The sequence below is a fragment of the Euphorbia lathyris genome, chromosome 7 (genome assembly GCF_963576675.1).
Source record: "Euphorbia lathyris chromosome 7, ddEupLath1.1, whole genome shotgun sequence".
NCBI classification, from domain to species: Eukaryota; Viridiplantae; Streptophyta; class Magnoliopsida; order Malpighiales; family Euphorbiaceae; genus Euphorbia; species Euphorbia lathyris.
In genome coordinates, this window is record NC_088916.1 from 44,880,131 (window position 1) to 44,902,819 (window position 22,689).

The 22,689-nt window shown below is 36.3% G+C and overlaps 3 protein-coding genes and 1 pseudogene across 5 annotated transcripts; 2 read left to right on the forward strand and 2 right to left on the reverse strand.

Moving 5' to 3' along the window:
* Positions 1-7,445: 7,445 nt before the first annotated feature.
* LOC136234874 (uncharacterized) lies at positions 7,446-10,447 on the reverse strand. 2 transcript variants are annotated; one of them, XR_010691509.1, is made up of 6 exons: positions 9,819-10,447; positions 9,611-9,752; positions 8,644-8,803; positions 8,361-8,558; positions 7,923-8,008; positions 7,446-7,674 (listed from the first exon to the last, which is right to left on the reverse strand). XR_010691509.1 is itself a non-coding variant. In XM_066024362.1 (5 exons), the coding sequence occupies exons 1-5, from the start codon at positions 10,330-10,332 to the stop codon at positions 8,003-8,005; spliced, it is 1,020 nt and encodes a 339-aa protein (XP_065880434.1). In that variant the 5' UTR covers positions 10,333-10,447; the 3' UTR covers positions 7,446-8,002. The 2 variants fall into 2 exon arrangements, 1 of the variants encoding a protein (XP_065880434.1); XM_066024362.1 differs by having other exon boundaries at positions 7,446-8,008.
* A 50-nt stretch (positions 10,448-10,497) lies between these two features.
* LOC136234875 (uncharacterized) lies at positions 10,498-12,864 on the forward strand. Of its 2 annotated transcripts, none has more exons than XM_066024363.1 (4): positions 10,498-10,748; positions 10,977-11,076; positions 11,959-12,064; positions 12,273-12,307. In XM_066024363.1, exons 1-3 carry the CDS (start codon positions 10,633-10,635, stop codon positions 12,040-12,042), a joined length of 300 nt encoding a protein of 99 aa, XP_065880435.1. In that variant the 5' UTR covers positions 10,498-10,632; the 3' UTR covers positions 12,043-12,064; positions 12,273-12,307. The 2 variants fall into 2 exon arrangements, with proteins under 2 accessions (XP_065880435.1, XP_065880436.1); XM_066024364.1 differs by lacking the exon at positions 10,977-11,076 and adding an exon at positions 12,678-12,864 and having other exon boundaries at positions 10,549-10,748; positions 12,273-12,320.
* A 147-nt stretch (positions 12,865-13,011) lies between these two features.
* LOC136234873 (probable metal-nicotianamine transporter YSL7) lies at positions 13,012-16,226 on the forward strand (annotated as a pseudogene).
* Positions 15,895-20,576, reverse strand: LOC136234872 (protein NPGR1). The gene is made up of 7 exons (XM_066024361.1): positions 20,247-20,576; positions 20,009-20,123; positions 19,546-19,818; positions 19,163-19,424; positions 17,725-18,956; positions 17,061-17,208; positions 15,895-16,930 (listed from the first exon to the last, which is right to left on the reverse strand). The coding sequence occupies exons 3-7, from the start codon at positions 19,738-19,740 to the stop codon at positions 16,620-16,622; spliced, it is 2,148 nt and encodes a 715-aa protein (XP_065880433.1). The 5' UTR covers positions 19,741-19,818; positions 20,009-20,123; positions 20,247-20,576; the 3' UTR covers positions 15,895-16,619.
* Between the last annotated feature and the right edge of the window lie 2,113 nt (positions 20,577-22,689).

Consider the following 22,689-nt stretch of genomic DNA (forward strand, 5'->3'; position numbering starts at 1 on the left):
ATTTCTGGGTTTGTTTTGGTAGGAATTCCTTAAATTATCTGAAACTAAACTGAAGTTGAGATCTTCCTACCATCTCAAACAGATGGCTAATCTGAAGTTGTTAATCATTGCCTTGAACAATATCTTCACATATTTGTTCCTCAACATCCGCGTAAATGGCTCCCTTTTCTAGTCATGGGCTGAATTTTGGTACAATATAATATACCATTCCTCTATCAGGATGATCCCATTTCCGGCTCTATATGGAAGACCCCCACTAACCATACCAATTTACTCAAAAGGTATTTGCCTAATTCAAGAAGTTGATAAGCAATCCACTTGTGTCCGAGGTCGTTTCATATTTGATTACTTTCTTCTGGCATTTGAAATTGTTCATTACATGAGGAGGAAGACTAGAGGGGGTGGGTTGAAGGAAAATAGACAAGCCTAGGTATGGCGGAAATATAAAATTTTATCTATTTAATCTATTTTCTTTTTCCAAGACTCGTTAATCGTTATTTCATATAAAGAGGGATATATCGAAATACCTTTATTAACGAATTATCTACAGTTGCAAAAGAAATGCCCACAACTCTTAATCTGTGTATCACGAACAATGATGACAACAGAAAAGAAAAGAGATTAGTAATCAACCAATGAATATCAATCTAAATTGATTGCCTCTAAAGAAATTGACACGAGATCAAAGAGAGAGTAAACGAAAGAGTAATTGAGACAGGATGATTTCGAAAGAATTCCTAGCCTCCAATATTGTGTTGGCCGAAATATGCAAGGGGGGGAGGGGTCTATTTATAGACTTCTCGAATCAAAACCCTAGTTGTATTAGATAATTAATTAATTAGAATCCAATTCAGAATAGGATTACTAATTAGATAATTAAAGAAATACTTATTATTATCTTAGTAATCCAATTAGATATTAATTTATGTTAGGGATAATTAATTAGAGTTATAATCACATTAAAACTTTTAATTAACATTATCACATAATCATAGAATTTTAATTTACAATTATAATCCAATTACAATTATCAATAAATTATTTAGTCCCATTAACATATAAATTTCGGTCCATATGTTCCTTTCCCTCTAAATTACAATTCTGTCATCCGGTTCCAAGTCCCATGTGCGACCCATTAGGTTCTTATTGCCACTAGCCTTATATATTTATTGGAATTAATTCAACCTGATTAATTTCAACTTATATATAACGGAATGACTTCGTAAGCTGTTACTAGTAGAACCTTAGACATTCCCCCAGTGCAATAAGAAGTCAGGTTGAATAATGACATTTACCTTTCCGTATTATGTCCAGTATAATTCGATCCTTCATCAATTATATCCTTTAGACAATTCTTATAACCATGGAATGTGTCATGTTACATATAACAAATAGTCTGTTATACTTGTCCAGGTGGAATTAACTTTGAAAGATAAGTTAAGTGAAATCTCCATTTCTACTCTTAACTCTATTACCTTGCAAGGATTTTAGTCAATTCACCACAAACGACCCTTTGGATATATCTCTTATTTATCAGGAGTGACGAGTGCTCAATCTATCTTTAACTATCCTGCAATTACTTTATGTGATATTCAACCCTGCTCTCACACACCTCAGGGCCTCTCCTGTAGTAGATCGTGCTCGCACAAAATCAAAGCATCACACTATATAATCCAGAATCGCTAATTAATGATTGTTTGAGTCTGAGGATTACTTATACCTACTAACACCAATGAGATGAACAATTGACACTTAGATAAATCTATCCATACTGTTATCTCAAGTCGGGTCCCAATCCTAATGAACTCCTTCACCGGATTCATGTAACTGTCTAGGTATCTTCATATCTAAAGCTTGTGAGATCAGCTCTCTGACAAAAAACATTGTTACATGCAAGTCTCAACAGTAATATGCCAACCCTTTAACATATTACTTGACTTGGGTTGATTCTAAGTTTATTGACTTATTATAAAATATAGTCTCACTTCATGCTTGTATGAACACTTTTTAACTACTTCAAATAAACTTGGGATTTCTTTTATTTGACTTAATTAGTTCTCATAAAATATTAATGCCTTTATATAGTTTAATTTACTATATCTTATAAAACAAATGATAATGAACAATTCATTTACAAATAGTTTATATCCTACAACATTTGTCTATAAGACACTAAACCCCAACATGAGTGCCTATAAAATCGACATCGAGAAGGCTTATGATCGTGTGCGTTGGTCGTATCTAGAAGCGGTGCTTCTCCAACTGGGGTTTCCGGATGAATAGATCAGTTGGGTAATGAAATGTATCACCACGACCAGTTATAAGGTTCTCCTGAATAGCTCTAAAGTGGGCCCAATCCTCCCTAAATGAAGCCTGAGACAGGGCTTTCCTATTTCCTCTTACCTATTTATTCTTTGTGATGAGGGCCTCTCCCAATTGATGAGGCGAGATGAGGGCATAGAAGATTTGTATGGTGTTAAAATTTGTTGTGGGGCACTTTTAATTTCCGACCTCCTCTTTGCAGATGGTAGTATTCTCTTTGTCAGGGCTATGAACATAGAATGTAATCAAGTAAACTAGATTTTGAATCATTACGATAGGGACTTAGAGCAAAGTTCCTATTACCACAATTCGAGCATTATGTTCAGTGCTAATATCAAGCAGGGCCAACAATAAGAGTTAGCCCTCCTCCTTTGAGTGCATAACCTTATTAATATGGGTCGATATCTTGGTCTTTCCTTACTTATAGGGGGGAATAAGAAAGTTGTCTTTAGTTTCACTAAGTTTGGAATCAGATTAATAACTAGCAGGGTAAGGTATTTTCTCAAGCATGGAAGGAAGTTATGATCAAAACTATGATTCAAGTTGTCCCTGCATATTATATCAGTGCTTTCCTCGTCCCTCGAGCTCTTTGTGATAAAATTCAATAGATCATGGGGGCTTCTAAACCTAATGGACACTGATGCATCCACTAGGATTCTTGGCAATGACTATATGTACATAAAGAGAATGTGGGATTTGGCTTCTAGAACCTCCAGTCTTTTAACATAGCCATTATTAGGAAAAATGTTTGGAACATCATTCAAAACCTAAATACTCTCGTTATCAAACTTCTCAAGGCTAAATAGTATCCTCAGGGGGATTTATTCTCGACACAAATAGGGTCCAACCCTAGCCATACTTGGAGAGGTATTTCATATGTTGTTTCTCACATCTCTAAAGGGTTTCATTAGTGGTAAAGGAATGGATAACTTATTACTCCTCCCACTCTAGTTGGGTCAGTGCCTTAGTTGGTTAGGGACCTGTTTCTACCCAATTCTATGGCTTGGGCTAAAAATCTTGTGTGACCATCTTTCCTCTAAATGAGGCCAGGTTGACCTATCTTTCCCAATAGATTCTTCTGACCTTCCGGATTGCCTTCCATAAATACACAAGTAAGTCGGGTTACATGATTATTGCAAACGACATTGTGCATGGGGGTATAGACAATGATCAGCATGCTAGTTGGACAATGATGTGGCATTGATAACTTCCTCCACATGTTAAAACTTTTATGTGGCGCCTTTGCAACGGTTATTTACAGCTTCAGGAAAAACTGTTTTTGAAGGGTATTAATGTGGATAGTTGTTGTGGTTCTTGTGGACATTTTGGTGAACATGCCATCCACTTGTTTTCGGACTGCTCATTCACCATGGACTATTAGTCGGAGAGCAAGCTTTGCCTTTAATATCCCGTTGGTGAATTCTTTCCTTCATTGGTTCGCCTTTTTGTTCGACCGCCATAAATAGTCAGTTGTTGAGAATTGTTGCATGATTCTTTAGAGATTTTAGAGACATAGGAACGATATGGTTTGACATCATCTTCCCACATCTTTTTGGAATTCTACTTTCAATATCTTGCAGCTCCAGCCTATCAGCCTCCAGTGGGCACGGGCAGACCTCTTATTCCCCGCATATACGATCTTTCCCTAGCAGTAAGGTTTCCATACGAGGTTTGGCTAGGGCCATTCTTGCAGGAAGTCTCCATTGTGGGGTATCTGCCTTCGTAGCAATAGTAGGATTTGTTCTAGTAAGTACTAGCCTCTTTTCCAGTAAGTTAGAGTTTTATCCCCTTCAATTCTTGCTATTCGCGGTGGAGCTTTTATTGACACTCTGGACAGGGGAGGACTAGTGGATAGGATAAGATTTTATAGGTGCCATCCAGACAAGACGATAGGGTACATAGGTGGAAAGAGTTTCCTGAGTCAATAAGAGTTTGTCGAATTCCCCTACAGCCTAGTCTTTACTGCCGAATTTTTCCCTTTTCGCCCTTAAGCTAAGCCAGAGATTCCCCTTGGGTAGGGCTAACTATATATCTTGTGCATTAGACCTGTCCCCCTCCTAATTCGATCAAAATTAATGTGAATGTATCCTTCTTTGCTGACACGAGGCAGAATGGTTGTGCTTTTGTTGCTCGGTATCAACATGCTAGTGTTATCAAATGCTTCTCTACTTTCTAAGAAGGGATTCTTGAAGTCTTGATAGTTGATACTCCAGGCGTCAAAAAAGCACTTTCATAGATTAAGGGGCAATAATGCACAAATGTGGTCCTTGAGTCTGATTTCCTTTTAGTGGTTAACACCCTTAATCAAGATGATAATGATATATTAGAGCTCATGAATTTTACTCATTGTTATCATTCTTTAGTTAGGTCTATTGAAAATTTACTACATAACGAGAGCAACAAATCCCATGATCATCTTGGCATTTGGGTTACATGCTCAACATTTGGTGCATAATCTTGTGACTAATGATGTAAGTACTTCGAGTTTTTAATGAATCTTTCTTTCTTCTTTTATATATAGGCTTAATACACAAATAACCCCCTGAACTTGTTCAAATGTTGCAACTGCCCCCTTCAACTTTCAATTGTAACAACTTACCCCTCGAACTTGTCTAATTGTAACAATTTACCCCTTAAACTTGTCCAATTGTAAAATATAACCCCAAATTGCTGACATGGACTACAATTGAAGAGACGCGTGAAATGTAAAATCTGCAACGCTCGTGGAGTGTGATAATCAGATCTTTGGCGTGATACGAATCCGAAGAAACGCTTTTACTGTTGCTTCAAGTACGGGATAAAAAAACTCCCAATTTGGGGTTATGTTTTACAATTGAACAAGTTTAAGGGGTAAGTTGTTACAATTGAAAGTTGAGGGGGGCAGTTGCAACATTTGGACAAGTTTAGGGGGTTATTTGTGTATTAGGCCTTATATATATTAACCAATGCTTTTACATTTTAGAAAAAGAAAATTAACTAAAATGTGAGAAATTTTATAGTATTCCTAAAGTATATATTCCCTCAAGCATAAAAGTAACATTTATATATTTTATTATATCCTAAAAACTCCTAATGTACCTATTTGATCCCCATTTATTTATTTTTTTGGAAAGAGCACATTTACAGAAAATATTGTTGAATTTCTAATTAAATATAGTCTCTTTTTTTGGCATTGTTGTGTTAGTTAAAAGTAGTCATCATATTTGTTTTGTGATCAAGAGGATTACTCGTTGTTGCATAATTTGATGAGACGTGCAGGCATGGAGGATTGGATTACAACTAAGGGATATTGATATCTATCTTCCTTATTTAAGATATGATGATAATTGTCCCAACAGATAAATATAAATATATCAACATATCTAAATCCATCTATTCAATGCCAGATGAAAGTTATGATTCATATAGAAAGGAATGAATATTCCAACAATCAACTAACTATTTCAACTATTCCTCAAAAATAGAAAAAGATTCATTATTCATTGAATTATAAAACACCGATTCTCTTCGGTCTTCTTCAATTGCAATTTATTCAAAATCAGAACAATGACACCTAAAACTAGACGTGAGCAAAACAGAACCAAAAACCGAATTAAAAAAATCAAACCAAACCGAACCAAACTGTAATTCGATTTGGTTCGGTTATTTTTTTTACAATTTTGGTTTTTGGTTCGGTTTGGATATAAACCGAAAAATCCAAACAAACCAAATTATACATAGCACACTGCTCAGCCCATTACTTACATAGCCCAAAATAATCGAACAAATCAAATTAATTCTGTAGTATTTAATTAAACTCATCCATTTATTATTTATTTGTGTATTTAAAAAAAAAACTTAATCATTATGACTTAAGGCAGAGAATCAAATCAAGAGAGCTCAAACTTTACAGGAACATGTTTTTTTAATTATTACATGGCTTGGTTTGGATATGAGACTTTAATTATTTTACATGAATTAGTAAAGGTATGAGATTTTAATTATTATATATGCATTGGTTTAGAATTATGAAATAAAAGTGGTACAAAAAAAAAGAAATAAAAGTTACAGCAACAATTTTATAGATTTTGATGATTTCTAACTTAATATGCAGGCTGTTGGTAAATTGGCACAGTTCATAAAAATGTATATAAATCCTCTAATTTGGTTCGGTTTACAAAATTTGCCTTTGTTTGGTTCAGTTTTGTTTGGTTCAATTCGGTTTTTAAACGGAACCGGACCATGCTCACCCCAGGGCTGTAATCGAGCCGACCCGGGCTGAGCTTTGACCTGCTCAAGTTCGGCTCGCTATAAAATTAACAAGCTCGAACCCGAGCCGAACTTGCTATAAAATTAACGAGCTCGAGCCTGAGCCGAGCTTTGGCTTGCTCAACGAGCTCGAGCCGAGCTTCGAACTTGTTTCGAGCCCAAAATCCTCTTTGGACTTGGTTCATTAAGAAAATTATCTAACCATGAATTGTTTGTAAGTAAATCGTTAATTATATTTGTGAAGTTTGCTCACAAATAACTTTTTAATTGTGTACATAAACAAGCTCACAAGTAAAGTTCGTGAATAAATAAACAAGATGCTTACAAATAGTTCGTTTATTATGTTTGTGAACGAACTCATCTAATAACAAATGAAATAATATTAAGTTTAGATATTTGTGAACTAACACAAAATTATATAGTTTTCTACAAAACTAAAATTTGCTCATAAATTGAATTCCATGTGGATGGAGGTGAAAAAAGAATTTCAAACAAAGGTGACGAGGGTAGATCAAGAGTATAGTTTTTGAAAGAAAAATGTGTCCCTTGCTTGGAAAAAAAGGTTCAGATTTCATAAAATTAAATATAAACTTGCTCGATTTGGAGTTCTGTTTTTTTTTTTAGAAATTTTTAAGATTATTATGTGTTAAATTTAGCACAAATATCCCTGACTTTTTTCTTATAAAAAAAATGATGATGTCTTGGTAATATACACATTTAATCTTCAAAATTCCACTAATTTGGAAAAAAAAATAAAAGTGGAGTTTAAAATAAGGTCTTGTAACCTCTATTTAACTATAAAAATTTCTAATCTCTACACCCTTTATTCACCTCCACTAACTGCCGGATAAAATACCATAATTTAGCTGCCGGAATTCAATGATAAAAATTACCAGATCAGAGTAGAATTACTTAAAATCAGCATTTTGAACAAGTACAACTTTTGGCCACGAAAACTATCAGCATTCGCTATTTTAAGCTGTGGTGAGCATTCAGTTAGCAAGATGAGAGGGGAAAAAGTGATGGCCAAAGCATAACCGTGGTTACCAGCATAATCTTTGAAGCCACTTGGTTCTTGCCCATCATATTTGCAGCACTCCCCATCTGAGCAAACAAGAAATAAAACCAAGGTCACACAAGTTAACGTTGTTTTGCTGCCATCACTTGTTACCCGTTTAGTGTTTAACTTAATGTGCATTAGGAAGCTGCTAATTGGACAACAATCTGACACACAGTTTGCGGGCAAAACCCAAAAGACAAAAAATGTCAAATTCTGAACTACCCGACTACAAGACTAAGTGACACAGAGAATTCTAAAAGGTGACAAATAATTGAATATTTGGTTGTTGAACCTGAGAGAAGTGACTTCTTGTTCTTAAGTGTTTAGAAGTCCAGCCTGAAGAAACAAAATTCAACATGCTGATCACACTTCCTATTCCTGCATTTCAACAAAAGAATACATGCCAACTTTAGTAACTACTTACAACCTCAACAAATCATATTCGTATAAAATTCCGATGCTATATTTCCAATTCAATACAGTCTACATAGCATCTTCTTCACTCTGATAAGACCCAATTAATGAAACAAGTCATCTAGGGCAAGAGAATATGCCTATTTAAAAAATTACAAATAAACAATAAAAACTTAAGCAGATATCAATGAGGCTCTGAACCTAGACTACAGCTGCAGCCTGATCTAATTTTTAAACAAGACGAAAACAAACAATTTGAACAACATCTGGAGCACCAAATTTCCTTTCGTTATGACGTTAATACTTGGTTACTAACCTTAAACCTCTTCCGAGGAGTATCATCAGAAGGGAACTGAGAATTGTATCGTCCACGGCCATAAGCTTCATTTCTATACTGCCCTCCTGCCACTTCTGGAATCCTCTCACTCTTTCCTTTTCCTTGACTACTTAAATTTCGGAACAAGCTATCCTTGGCCCAGGTGACTTCATAATCAGCCCTCAATCGAGATCCTTGCTGCTCATAAGTTGGGCATAAGAAATAAGTCACTAGACTTACATAATCATATCATAGCATCATATAAGTAAAACCAAAGTCCTACCTTCTGCAATGAGCGTCCACATAAGACTTTAAGAGCACTGTAGAAGTCCCCATATTTCTCAAACTGAACCACAATTTTGCAATGGAGACCTGAAATTAAGTCTCCGCCATCCTCATCTACGTCCTTACCAAAATCATCATCCTCAGCAACACTAAGATTCCTGTTGAGCGAGTTAGAGGGGCAACATAATGTTAGGTTTTGTCACAACATAGTACAATTGATGAACAAACATAACCAATTGCAAATGGGCAATGTTACATGTTAAAATTGAAATCTGTCAAGAGTCCATGCATAACGATGTTGGAATATCACAAGCCACAGTAATGCTTCTGAAATGTAGACTATAAACCTTTTAAACTTTAAATGTCATTCTTCTCCAAATTACCAAAACAAATTTGGACATCAAAATAACAAGCGAGCTCATGTTGTGGCTTTACATCTGATCATATATATGATTTTTGTCATAGTTAGGTCCTATTCAAAAAATTTAACCATTTCCAGAAGACCTGGTCGTGTTTTTAGGTTTTGAGGCTTTTATCGTCATGCCTGATTCCAATTCTCATAAGATACACCTAATTTCTAACTGCATTGCAGATAAAATTTTATACGCTCATAACCTGAAGAAGGCAAATTTCATAAACCCAATTCAGTTATTACTTCTCAGTATTAATGATCATATGAACCACAATTCTTTCATATATTCATCAATTAGAAAGCGGAACTATTAACTCATGTAACTTTAGGTTGTTTAAAGGATCCTTCAGTGATCATATGACATCATATATATGATTTACATTTACTTTCTGTCTATGTACGTAATCAGACAGGTGACGGCATCTGAGAGGTACTTCACTTAACACTAGCTCACCATTTCATGTCAAAACATATAACCACTAAACAAACAAATTTAAGCTTAGTGCCAACCATAGATGAAGGTAGACTGACAATAATGGCCAATAGTAATTACCTTATCTTCCCAAATGAGGAGAAAATGGTATGTGTAACCAGCATGGAAGGCTTTGAGGAAACTCTAGGCTCTGCAAACCACCTAGACGGAACCCCTCTCAATATGATCGTATCCGGCTCCTGCCTCCCCCCTCTGGAATACCCTGTCAATAAAAGTTAACTTGGAAACTATAGCAGATGCAATTAATAAGCAAATGAACCTCACAAACCTCTATTTCCAAATGCGTAAAACTCCTGCCAAGCTTTCTTCATCCCCTCAAAGTCATCAGTTTCCGGCACTGCAACACTGAGCTTATACCTGTATCCTTCGAGGTTCAGCTCTATCCCGTCCATCTTTTCAACAATGTACTTTCTCCAATCCAGAAACTTCTTCTCCAACACCTTCAAGTCCTCTTCTTTCTCTTTCTCATTACGAAGAAACCCTAGGTCACGAAAGCAAAGAGCGCCATGAGCAACCGAATCATCGCGTTTGCGCTTCTTGAGGTCTTTGTAGCGTTTGATTTCAAGGTCCTCGTCGGGGACGACGATGGAGACTGAAAGAGAAGTCTTTAAGAAGTCTGTAAGTGCGCGCTTCAACTTCCACTCGTCGATTGGTTTAGTTGCGGAAGCCGAAACTGAGGGATAGACAGTGAGGATGAGCTTCACTCGGGGGACTAAAGAGAGACCGTTCTCGATTTCTAAGGTTTCCGTCGGCGAGAGCGAGTCGAACGATCGAATTGTCATCACTCCGCACCGCGTTTCTGTTGGAGATGCTGGAATGAGCCGCCGCGGTGGAAGTAGCTGACGAAGGAAGATACGGAATTAAGGAAACGCGTCGTTTAAACATTAGCATAGGATCTTGATCTTCACATAAGAAACGACGCCGTTGGGATAAAAAGACAACGCAATTCCGTCTTTAATGACGCGGCACCTTGTTATTTATGTATAAATTATAAATTTTTAGAATCTAGAAATAGTCCAGCGAGAGTCAAAACGAGACCTTGATAACTGATCAACAGAGAGGGAAGAGAAGAGAGAAGAGATATGGGTTTATCGTGTTTTGCTTGCTTTGACGGAGGTAGCAAGCGACAGAGGCAGGAAGAAGAAAGATTGGCCTCTGCGGAAGCTCGTGCTAAAGCCGCCGAAGCTGCCCAGAAAAGGTAATATCACATCCCTTCTCTATGCTGACTGATCGTTTAGATTTTCTTCGAAATAGGATGGGACACCATTACGAGAGAATAGGCCGCCCTTTCCCTTTGTGATTTTACTGAATGAGCACATTCATCATCAAACTTAAATTATATGTTGAATTCCGTTCTTCTGTCGCTTTGGTGAGAATGCATTAATAGAGGGTATTGACTAATTTCTGTTTGGATCATCTATATCAGCAACGTTTATGTTATTACTATTGAAAAACAAAAGCAGGATTTTCTTTTCGAGTGTGTGGTTATACGTTTGAAGGATTGGATTCGATTGCCACTGGTATTGGTGAGGACACTAAATTCATAATGTTATTATTTATAATTCCGTAGTCAGGATCTTCTGGACTTGTTTGCTGACTTTTTGGTTGCTTTTCGTATGCTAATCATGTCAAATCAAAATTAGTCCAACATTCTTTTTTCTCTAAGAGCTGATAATACTATTTTCTCGAATGTTTGTTTACTTGAGGTTCATAATTACTCCTTAGGCTTTTCACACCAAAGCGATTGGGTTTATACTTCTATCCAATTTGAAATTAAATTTTTTGTAAAACTATTTGTTTTCTCGATCTTAAATGGGAATGCTTTTGTGATATGGTAAATGTTTTGATAGTTAGATTATTCGTCCATCTTTCAATTTTTTTTCAATGTAATCAGAGCATTTTAGTGTGAAGTTTTGGTGGAATTATAGTTAGTTACTGACTTACTGCATAAGGAGGGCGAGCCTTGGCGCAACGGTAAACATTGTTGTTGTGTGACCAAAAGGTCACGGGTTCGAGTCTTAGGAGCGGCCTCCTATCAAATAAATTGGCAGGGGAAGGCTTGCCCCCAGTACACCCTTGTGGTGGGACCCTCCCCCGACCTTCGCTCAGCGGGGACGCGTAGTGCGACCGGGCCGCCCTTTACTGACTTACTGCATAAGAAGGGTATTATACTATCAAAAATAAAAGACAGCTATTTAGGATATGATTCTCTGTTCAACGTCTTCATGCTTGTGTACTTCAATAGTACATGCGCCCCGGTTCATTCAAATTGCTGCAAGAGATTTAGCACTTAGCTGGTTACTAAAATTATCCAGCTCCTGGCAGATGAATGTAACACTGTTATGATATAGTAAGATTTGAATTGCTCTCTGAGCACTTTTTCTGAGGCTGTTCTGTTCTTGATGCAGGCAAGTGGAATTCGAAAAATCTGCAGCAGGCAGAGCTGCACGTGCGCAGATGCAGGGGATGGCCAAACAATCTGCAAATTCTAATCAAGGCGAACCAGTTCTAAAGGTTTTTTTAGTTTTCATCCCTGTCCAACTCTGAAAATTGCTAGTGAGAATGATAATTGGATGCTTTAATTAGGCATCAATCTCTTTGGTTGAGGACTTGTGATGAGATCGAATGTTTACATTGATCCTAATCCTGTTGACAACATTTGTTAAGAGATTAGATATTACAATGGAAGATTTGACCCTTATGGTTGGTGATCTTAATGCAGTGGCAGATGAGTTGAAAGCCTGTTGTCTGTGCAGCTGCAGATTCTATTGTAAGTATGTTTGCAGAATTGAAGATATTCAATAAAATATTGCATGATGTGTTTGGCTTTTATCTTGTACTAGTTGTGATACTTCATGTTTTGTAGCATGCAATTCCAGATTTAGGACAGCAACATTATTTTATTGGTGATTAGCATCAGATATTAGCACCATCAGCCTCTTACTGTCTACATCTCTAGGGTTCCCTAATTGAGAAAATTACATTGGAATTTCGGGTTTTTGTTTTTGTTTTTTTTTTCCTGTGATACTGTAATTGAACATTTCAAATGTTCAATTTGGCCATTTAAATGAAGAATGATTATTTAAAATGGGAAACTAACTTGTTATGCTCATTTTCTATTGTGCAGTATTTGAGATAGGATTCAACGCATGTTGGATATCTACATTACCAGTTTCTCTCCTCCGGTAGGCAAGTTGTTAATATATTTGTTGTAATAGCTCCATCGAAGTTGTAAATATCCTATACAAATTCGATGCAACTTGTCAGAGTGCAGAAATAATGTAAAATTATTAAGCTTTTTATTTTTCCTGATACGTTTATTTGTTGAAAAGAAAAACCCCACATGTATGGTTTACTATCATGTTGAAGGAATTTGATATTGTCAAGGCAAAAACACGTAAGGCTACCATAATAACAAATAACCTCTAAAACAGAAAACAGAATGCCTCCCTGCAATACTCTGGGATTAAGAATGCCCACATTCCAAGTAAAATAAAACTTACAAGTTTGGAGTACAATTCAACAAAAGGGTGCAATAGAAATACTTCTTAGGCCTAGTGATTACGACAAGGATTAAATTGCAAAACCAGGGACAAATCTTGAGGATTCAAAGCTCCTGCTCTAACAGGAAATATTTAATTAGCTGACAGCGATTTTTCCTTATTTTGTAAAGTAGGCCATATTTTCATATTCACCCAGGTTTACCAAATGATTTTGCACGGATGTCTCTTTTCAAAAGGCCCCTGAAAATGAAAGTTGGAAAACAAATCCGAAAAGGTTAATAAATATGACAACTTGTCTGTCTTTTAATACTTGAATATTTTTTTTAAAAATGTATCTGCCTAGACTTAACGGGCCAACTACGTTGGAAATTCGATCCTTAGTTTGTCCCATTTGACCTGTGTTCATAACATTCCTTATTTTAAAATCATAGTTGCAACCAACCAGGGACAGTAATTTCAACTTGACCAATATAAATCTAGCTACCCTCTAGAGATTCGCATCCTAAGATTCCACCAATACGTTAATTGAACTTCAAAAAAACAACTAAGGGAATAGGAAGGAATGGGGAAGAACATCAATGGTACAGAGAATAAGGAAGAGCATAATTTAGCCATTGAATATGCAGAGGAGATTAAAGAAGTAGAAGAAGAAAAAGAAAAAGGAATGGAAGAGTTATCAGTTGAAAAAATATTTGAGAGTGAAGAGGTACCATCATGGAGAGAGCAGCTGACAGTGAGGGCCTTTGGGGTGAGCTTTGTTTTGAGCATATTGTTCAGTTTTATAGTGATGAAGCTTAGCCTTACAACTGGTATAATCCCTTCCCTCAACGTCTCTGCCGGTCTCTTGGGTTTCTTCTTTGTTAGAACTTGGACTAAGATTCTTGACAAGTCTGGTTTCTTGAAGCAACCTTTTACCAGGCAAGAAAACACTGTCATTCAAACATGCGTCGTAGCCTCTTCTGGCATTTCCTTTAGCGGTATTGCATTACTCTCCTTCCTTTTATGCTTACTAGTAATTATTCAGCATCACAATCTAATCATTTTGTGCAAAACAGGAGGTTTTGGTAGTTACCTATTCGGAATGAGTGAACGTGTTGCTCAACAGTCAACAGAAGATAAATCATATTTTAAAAACCCTTCTTTAGGATGGATGATTGCCTTTCTTTTTGTGGTTAGCTTTCTCGGCCTTTTCTCTGTCGTGCCTCTGCGAAAGGTAAACACATTAACTCTATTCAACAAGTGGTTATACTGAAATAAATTAGTCATATCTATACTTGATTTCAGATCATGGTCATAGACTTCAAGTTGACATACCCAAGTGGCACTGCAACTGCTCATCTTATCAATAGTTTCCACACCCCTCAAGGAGCTAAGCTCGCCAAGTAAGTTACTCGCTGTGTCTCTTTTTCTCTTTACATGATATTTGATAATTTGATGTTTTTCTGTTCTTGTCAGGAAACAAGTAAGAGAATTGGGCAAGTTCTTCTCCTTCAGCTTCTTGTGGGCTTTCTTCCAGTGGTTCTTCGAAGCTAATGATGATATTTGCGGATTTGCTAACTTCCCCACATTTGGTATCAAAGCTAAAGAAAACAGGTACATATTATTGTTTGTCATTCAAAAGCTACATTTCCCTTATCCTGAGTTGATATTTACATAGTCTTCCATTAAAATCTTCAGGTTTTACTTCGATTTCTCATCAACGTATGTGGGAGTAGGGATGATTTGCCCCTATATAATAAACGTATCCGTTTTATTAGGAGGAATTCTTTCTTGGGGTCTAATGTGGCCTTTGATAAATACTAGAAAGGGTCATTGGTATGATGCAGATCTTAGCCAAACTAGCTTACAAGGACTCCAGGGTTACAGGGTGAGTTTTAGATTATCTGGTAACTGCAGTTTTCCTCCTTATACATTGTCACCAGCTACTTAATGATCTTAGTTAATTTCCAGGTGTTCATTGCTGTAGCCATGATCCTTGGTGATGGTTTATATAACTTGGTCAAGGTGCTAAGCCAAACCCTGATAAGCCTGTATCTTCAATTCCGATCCAAAGGCAATAGAACAGTAGATCTCCCAATTGCAGATAGCCCTCCTCCGAAGATTGAGAAGCTTTCTTATGATGATCAGCGCAGAACCGAACTCTTTCTCAAAGATCAGATTCCAACATGGTTTGCTGTTGCAGGTTATGTCAGCATTGCTGCCATTTCAACGGCAGTTCTTCCACACATATTCACCCAGCTCAAATGGTATTATGTAATAGTCATTTACATTTTCGCACCTACCTTAGCTTTCTGCAATGCATATGGGTGTGGGTTAACAGATTGGTCCTTGGCTTCCACTATGGAAAGCTGGCTATTTTCACTATCGGAGCATGGGCCGGTGCTTCCAATGGCGGAGTTTTGGCAGGATTAGCAGCATGTGGAGTGATGATGAACATTGTCTCCACAGCTTCTGACCTAATGCAAGATTTCAAAACAGGCTACCTGACCCTGGCTTCACCTAGGTCCATGTTTGTAAGCCAAGTGATTGGTACAACAATGGGTTGTGTAATTGCTCCTTGTGTATTTTGGTTATTTTACAAGGCCTTCGATGATCTTGGTCTACCTGGTAGCTCATATCCTGTACCTTTTGCTGTTGTGTATCGTGGAATGGCTATTCTCGGTGTAGACGGGGTCTCATCGTTACCAAAGAATTGCCTTCTGCTCTGTTACTGCTTCTTTGGTGGAGCAGTTGCCATAAACATAATGAAGGATGGAGTGGGTAAGAAGTGGGGGAGGTTTGTTCCACTTCCAATGGCCATGGCTATACCTTTTTATTTGGGGCCATATTTTGCCATTGATATGTGTGTTGGAAGCTTGATTTTGTTCACTTGGGAGAAGATTAACAAAGCCAAGGCGGATGCTTTCGGACCAGCAGTAGCTTCTGGTTTAATTTGTGGAGATGGAATTTGGGCTTTGCCAAGTTCGTTTCTTGCTCTTGCAGGGGTGAAAGCTCCCATTTGTATGAGGTTTTTCAATAGAGGAACAAATAGTCAGGTTGATAAGTTCTTAGGACTTTCCTGATCAAGTTTGTACCGCTCCTTTTTCTTCTCGTTTTGGGTTTCTGCTCTTGTTGTAATTTGTAAATAATGCCAGTTTCAATGAAAAATTCTACTGCTTCCTTATTTGTATCTATGGTTTTTATGTTCCCGTACTATAAAGTCATTTCTGGATGGAAAAGTTTTACGGTGGTCTGAGATATAGAGAAAGACTTAAATCGACGGTGCAACTAAAGAGATATTATGGTTTCAATTCAACATGAAAACAAAAATTCAGCCACAGTAAAATCTACCCTTTCATTTTATATCAATAGCCTGTAACTCAAAGCTACTGCAACAATTACTATACAACTGAATCAAGGGAACCTATCACTGCAGTTGAAGACCAAACAGAAGTCTTCACCATTTAACTACTACTTCTTGTTGTCTATGCTTGTAGTTGAACTTCGTGACCATTTGACGGTGAATGTAGTTCATGGGGAGCCCCCCTTCGAGATATTTTCTGACCAAAATAATTGCAAAACCAGTATCACTCCAAGTTCTGTACAGGAGCTGACATCTTGAGCTCATATGCAGCTTGAAAAAAATCTGCAGCTTGCTGCAATGAACCTTCCATTTTGGAAATTAAACCAAGATTCAACCACGCCTCGTGATTTGTAGGGTCCAAGCGTAAAGCGTTCATTAGAAAGCTCCTCGCAGTAGGAAATGACTGATTACCAAGTTTCATCAACACTTCTGCTGTTGAGACAATACTTGGAACATAGTCTGGTTCTATCGACAATGAGACTGAGAAAGAAACAAGGGCTTCTTTATATAGAGATTGAGCTTTAAACAACACTCCTGCAAAACGTATAATGGACTTCAGGAACGGAATTTGTTATTGTTCTTTTAGTTTATATGATCAGCCAACAATTGGCAAACATATAAAGCGATCTTCTTCCTTAAGGACTAATTTATTAAGAGTTCACACCTGTGCCATGCCAAGTTCTGGGGGAATGGAAATCCATCTGCTTGATTTTGTCCAAGCATATTCTGGAATCACGCCATAGACCGAGTTTTGTATAAATGGCAGCCAAATCTTGCCATGCTGCTATCTCCAAGTTTCTTTCTGCTAGCACCTGCAAGGAAGGAGAATTTTGGAACACTTCATTATGCCTGAACCTTGAATTGTCTATAATTGCAGCATGTTCACATGTTCCACTGGAAGATTAGCACAAGAGTGCATCAGTGATTTTTTTTCTTTTTTTAAAAAAAAAAAAAGATAAATGACTACAAAGAATGCCGTTGACGAGGTTGAAGTTGGAGCTACTAAAGTTACAGAAAGTTGCATCACACACATCTGGGTCATGTCTGCATTCTTTCAAGTTTCAAATATTGATTTATCTATCGTCAAAGTAACAAAAAAAAAAAAAAAAAAGTTAAAAAGTTAAAAAGCACGAGGTGTTTATGTGAAGGTGAAATCATTTGTCAAGTCCTTCTAGTGTCAACTTATTACGCACGCACGTTACAATGTGCTTTAGCCAAAACATGTTAGTAAATTCCTTTTTGAGCAATTTGTATTTCTTAAAGTGAAATTTTCTCATTTTTAAACTTGACCTATAAGCTGGATCATAACAGATTTATTGGATATGCACCTGAGATTTGAAGATATGTGCATGATCAGGGTTCTTGGCTTGAAGATCTCTCTGTGCTTGAATAAGGGACAACAATACTCTGTATGTTTCAATTGCCTGCTTGGGCTGCTGCTGAGCAATTTGAAGTGCGGCCCTCAATCTAATAAGTTCAAACTGATCAATTTTCTCAGCCTCATCCAGAGCAAATTCAACAACTTTTTCAGCATCCCTAAACCGCTGCTGGGCAGAAAGTACAAGGGATAATAACTTCCAACCTTTCACTGAGTTACCCGATTTGGTTTCAGCATATATCATTGCATTTTCAAAAGCAGCGTCTATATTCCTTTGCAGCATATTTTCAAGTGCAAGGCTATACATCACTTCTGGTTCTTCCTGCCTGTTAAGAGCAGCATGGTTTAGAGAGTTCAAAGACTCTTTCTGTAGGAGAGTTCTTTCAGAGTCAGACAAGCAAATTCTTGCAGCATTCCCATAACAAACACCGAGGAATTTATGGGCTTCACACATGAAATGTTTATTGTTATCATTAACCAAGTTAATCACTTTGCGGGCAAACTTAATGCCTTCTTCAGAATGCTTAGGATCTTGGGAACACAATTTTGCTCCCAATAAAAAGGAACACGTGTGAGATTTGTGATTTGATTCTGAAGAACCACCAACTTTCTTTAACAGGTTTAAAGCTGCTTCATTCTGACCTGCAGCACTATAACATAGAGCAAGAAAGTACCATCTATCAGCTCGGTTATAGATTCCGGGAAGGACCTGTTCTACATGCTCAGCTAATAACTCAAACTGCCCGACAATGGAGAGTGCATAAGTCAGATGATCCATGATTTCCTCATCCCACTTTATTTCCCCATGAGCTATCTTATTCATGAGTACCAACAACAAAAGGATTGCTTCCTCAGTACTACTGCTGGGAGTGGCTGGGCCCCATGCTTGTACCTGTAGGGGAAATTTTGCTTCCACAGCACCATAGAGTAAAATGGAAGCCAAGTCCTTTTGCACCCCAGCTAACCTCTGTGGACCTAAATTCCAGGGCTTGAATAAAGCCCGACGGTATGAAGTAATAGCTTCATCAAGCAAGCCTGCCTTTATCCACAGAATGGGTAGCAACTCCAATGCTTTATGAAACATTTCCTCCAATTTGCAGTCTTCAGCAATGCCGTCAGGCATACCATTAGGAAATGCTGATTCAACTAGGTCCAGAATAATTCTGCACTCTTTTGCAGCCTCTGACAAACAGAAGTATCACAACCCATTAGGCTATAGCTTTTAAAATAAAATAAGATTCATTAAAAGGAGATGAAATAGGCCAAGAAATGTTAATGCAATTCCAAGAGTTCAGAAGACGCATTAATTTCCTGAAATTGAGTAATTCACATCAAAATAGTGAAATATGGCTGTTGAAACTAATAATAAGTATGCAAAAACATCGTACCTCTGAAATGCCCAAGCTCCTCTAATGATTTTGCTTTAAGTAAGATTGCTTCAACAAGCAAACTCACTGAATGCATGGACATGATGCTGGAAGGCACAATATCCCCACCTTTGGCTCGAGGCTTTCTGTGTCGGGTTCTTTCAACAATGGCCCTGATCATTTTAGGGGTCAAGCTTTTGATATCGATACCCTGGAATACCTGAAGAGCAGCATCAAAATTCCTTCTCTGGAATTCCAACCTCCCCAGCAATGCCCTGGCTTCCTGTACCTCATTAAAGCATAAATAGTCAGATACAGGCTAATAAAACATAAATAAAATAAAAGTAACAAAAACCAATCAATTAACCAGATTAATTTTACTGAAAAGAAAAATATCAACCCACCTCATAGTTCAATGAGAGAGCTTCTTTGAGAGTGGATTCAGCTTCGTCCACTTGAATATCCTCAAGTTTTGAGTCCCATTCTCCGGTAGTTCTAGATGAAAGACCACTCGCCGAGAAATCTCTGGTGGCCAGTGACTCCGGCGATTGCGGCGCATCTTCAAATTTGAATTGCTCCCCCGAGCAAGCACAAAGCATCTTGTCCAGAACGCAGGAGTAGAATTTGGACTTGTTTTGGTTGAGTTAAAGAGGATCAAACTCGGGTGAAATTTTCATCTGAGTAGATAGATGAGATCAGAAAAGAAACCAACACCGAAGAAGATTAAACAGCACTCTAGCAGTCAATTAAATTTGACAATAGTACCACAAAAAACCATTATAAAAGTATGCTGCTAAATGATCAGTAATGATTATTGAAGACCAAAGGATAATGCGTTTTAAATTGAAGCTAAGCAGTGAAGCTTACCGTAGCATTTGAGAAGGAGACGTACGAATTCCATATTGTTGAAATTGTTAGATCGGCAGTTCATTATTAATAAGGAAGCAAACAACGGAGACGCATTTAATACAAGAATCGAAAACTACAAGAAAGTGCAAAAGAAAAACAAAAAATCAAGGAAAAATCAAGGGACAGAAAGAAAGTATGAAAAGAGACGAGGAAGAAGGAGACAAATGAATATAAAATGAAAAAGAACAAAATATACCGGCAGGTCACAGGAGATGAAAGAGGCGAGACATTGAAGAGCTTTGGGGTTGCCAAAATGAAAGCTACTTCTCCAAAAGAAGGTGTAGTAGTATCAATATATACATATTTAATCACTTTTCAACACAAATGGACTAAAATGAGCTGTATAGTTTGGAGTGGAGAAGCACATAGAGAGAGATGATGATGAATGTGCAGGTATGGTATGGGTATGGGTATGGGTCCAAATGGAGGTAAACAATGCCAATGGTGGTTGTTGCAGATGGACATAGATTCTCTTCTCTTGTGTTTGAAGCTGCAGCGCTTTTTTTTTAGGATTTTGGATTAAATTTAAATCTTAGATATGAATTTTGAATGCCTTGTTTTTGTTTGTATTTGAGGAGAGCGACATAGGCGCTTTCTTTCACTGTTACAAAATATTATATATAAAAATAATAATCAGCTGATCTGTATAAAATTACATAAGGGACAATTACAAAACTAGCACTTTTAAGGTGCTAGTTTTCTTTTATAACTCATTTTGAAAAATTCATCAAAACTAACATATTTCATTAACTAAATTTCAACATTGCCCTTGTCTCTAACTTTATTATAATGTTGCCCTTGTCTCTAACCTTATTAAAGATAAGGACAAGGTTGGAATTTAGTTAATGAAATGTATTAGTTTTTATGAGTTTTTCAAAATAAGTTATAAAAAAAAACTAGCATCTTAAAATATGCTGGTTTTGTAATTGTCCCATTATATAATGATATGATAAACTTAAATAACCGTTGTAAGTAAAAAAACTTTTAAAATTAGTTTTTGTAAAATTAGTTGTTTTTGTAACCAGTAATCTCTTTTAAAGTCTGCTTTTTAGAAAATCAGTTTTTTCCAACACCAAACAACAAACTACGTAAAAAAAATTCATTTCTTTCGTTTATTTTATATTATTTATTCATTAACCTTTAAGCAAAATAAATATAAATCATCAAATACATGGTGTGTATTCTAGAGAGTATTCATTTTCCGTTACATGCTCATCACAATCACACATAACTTTTTTTATTAATTTGCTGCTATAACAACCCAACACCAAGAGTATTTGGTCACTAAACATCAATTTACAGTTATTTTCTTAATTTGATTTTGAGCCAAATTTGATATCATTGACTGAATTTGCTTTCATTTTTAAAAACAAGTCTGTTTTTGCTTAAATTTTTGTCCATTAACCCGTAAGTATATTGATTATGGTTCCGACTAAGTAAAAAAAGACAAAGCTAATAAAATGACTTTCCACAATAAATTAGACAAATTGTCACTTTAAAAAATTGTAGTTATATAAAAAGTTCAAATCTGCAATGCAACATTTCTTAAATTTATAAGTACCAACTGTCTATTTTGTCCATTCTTTTAATTGTAGACCACCTAATTGATGTATTCAACAAGTTCTGTATACCTCATCTTTGATTTTTTATTATTATTAGTAGGGTAATTAATTTATTAGTCCCTATATTTTGATAAAATACACTGTTTAGTCCTTGTATTTAAAAAACATACGGTAGAGTTCCTAACTTTTTTCTCGATGAACTGTTTAGTCTCTAACGTTTTTCTCGGTGAACTGTTTAGTCTCTGCCGTTAGACTCTCATTAAGATTTTGTTAGTCAATTTGGATTTGTGTTCTTCTTTTCCTTTATTTTCCTTTCCTTTAAACTCTAAAGCATCTGAAATCAACTTTGAGTGTTCTTCTTCTTGATTTTCTTCTTAATCGTTCAAATTCATAAGCATTGGTTCTGTTCTTTTTCGTGTTCTCCATAGAAATAGTTTCTTCTTCTAAATTGGATTTCCTCTTCTGAAATTTAAAGGTAAATAGTAAAAGGTAATTTAGTCGTTTCCAGATTCATAAACGGTAAAAAAATCTAACAAACAGACGGAAGGACTAAACAGTTCACTGAGAAAAAAGTTAAGGATCTTACCATGTGTTTTTGAAAATACAGGGATTAAACAGTGTGTTTTGTCAAAATATAGGGACTAATAAATTAATTACCCTTATTATTATTATTCATTTTAATACTCAAAACATACAAATTCTTGTTTTGTAGACAATACTAAAGTTGAAGTTTGGTTGTATTAGAAGAAAAAAAAAAAAAACAAAAAACAAAAAACAAAACAAAACAGTTCTGAATTGAAAGCTATATATGTCTTGGAGGTTTTTTTTCTAATTTATTTCATGTGAATTCTTAATAGAATAGGTTTGTATATTGATGTTGATATAGTATATCTGAACTTGTGACTGAGTGAATAAATGTCTTGTCGAGTCTTTTAAAGTCAATCTGTAAAACAAAACCAACTGTTATAGAATGGTCGAAGTCCGGAGAACCGTTTTGATGTCCAAGTCAGTAGGTGATTTGAAATAGTTGAAAAGTAAAGACTAATTGTGAGATAGTAGTATTAACGTGCCAAAAGA

Bases quoted from the DNA above. Each gene is read 5' to 3' on its own strand.
- LOC136234872 (XM_066024361.1), bottom strand. From the start codon at position 19,740: ATGCTTTGTGCTTGCTCGGGGGAGCAATTCAAATTTGAAGATGCGCCG. The intron at 19,425-19,545 runs GTGGGTTGATAT...AATGAGGTACAG, and splicing joins CTCTCTCATTGAACTATGAG to GAAGCCAGGGCATTGCTGGG. The intron at 17,209-17,724 runs GTGCATATCCAA...CCTTCCTTGCAG, and splicing joins CACATATCTTCAAATCTCAG to GTGCTAGCAGAAAGAAACTT.
- LOC136234875 (XM_066024363.1), top strand. From the start codon at position 10,633: ATGGGTTTATCGTGTTTTGCTTGCTTTGACGGAGGTAGCAAGCGACAG. The intron at 10,749-10,976 runs GTAATATCACAT...CATCTATATCAG, and splicing joins GCCGAAGCTGCCCAGAAAAG to CAACGTTTATGTTATTACTA. The intron at 11,077-11,958 runs GTGAGGACACTA...TTCTTGATGCAG, and splicing joins TTCGATTGCCACTGGTATTG to GCAAGTGGAATTCGAAAAAT.
- LOC136234874 (XM_066024362.1), bottom strand. From the start codon at position 10,332: ATGACAATTCGATCGTTCGACTCGCTCTCGCCGACGGAAACCTTAGAA. The intron at 9,753-9,818 runs GTTTGTGAGGTT...TTTTATTGACAG, and splicing joins TTACGCATTTGGAAATAGAG to GGTATTCCAGAGGGGGGAGG. The intron at 8,804-9,610 runs GTAATTACTATT...CTCGCTCAACAG, and splicing joins TCCTCATTTGGGAAGATAAG to GAATCTTAGTGTTGCTGAGG.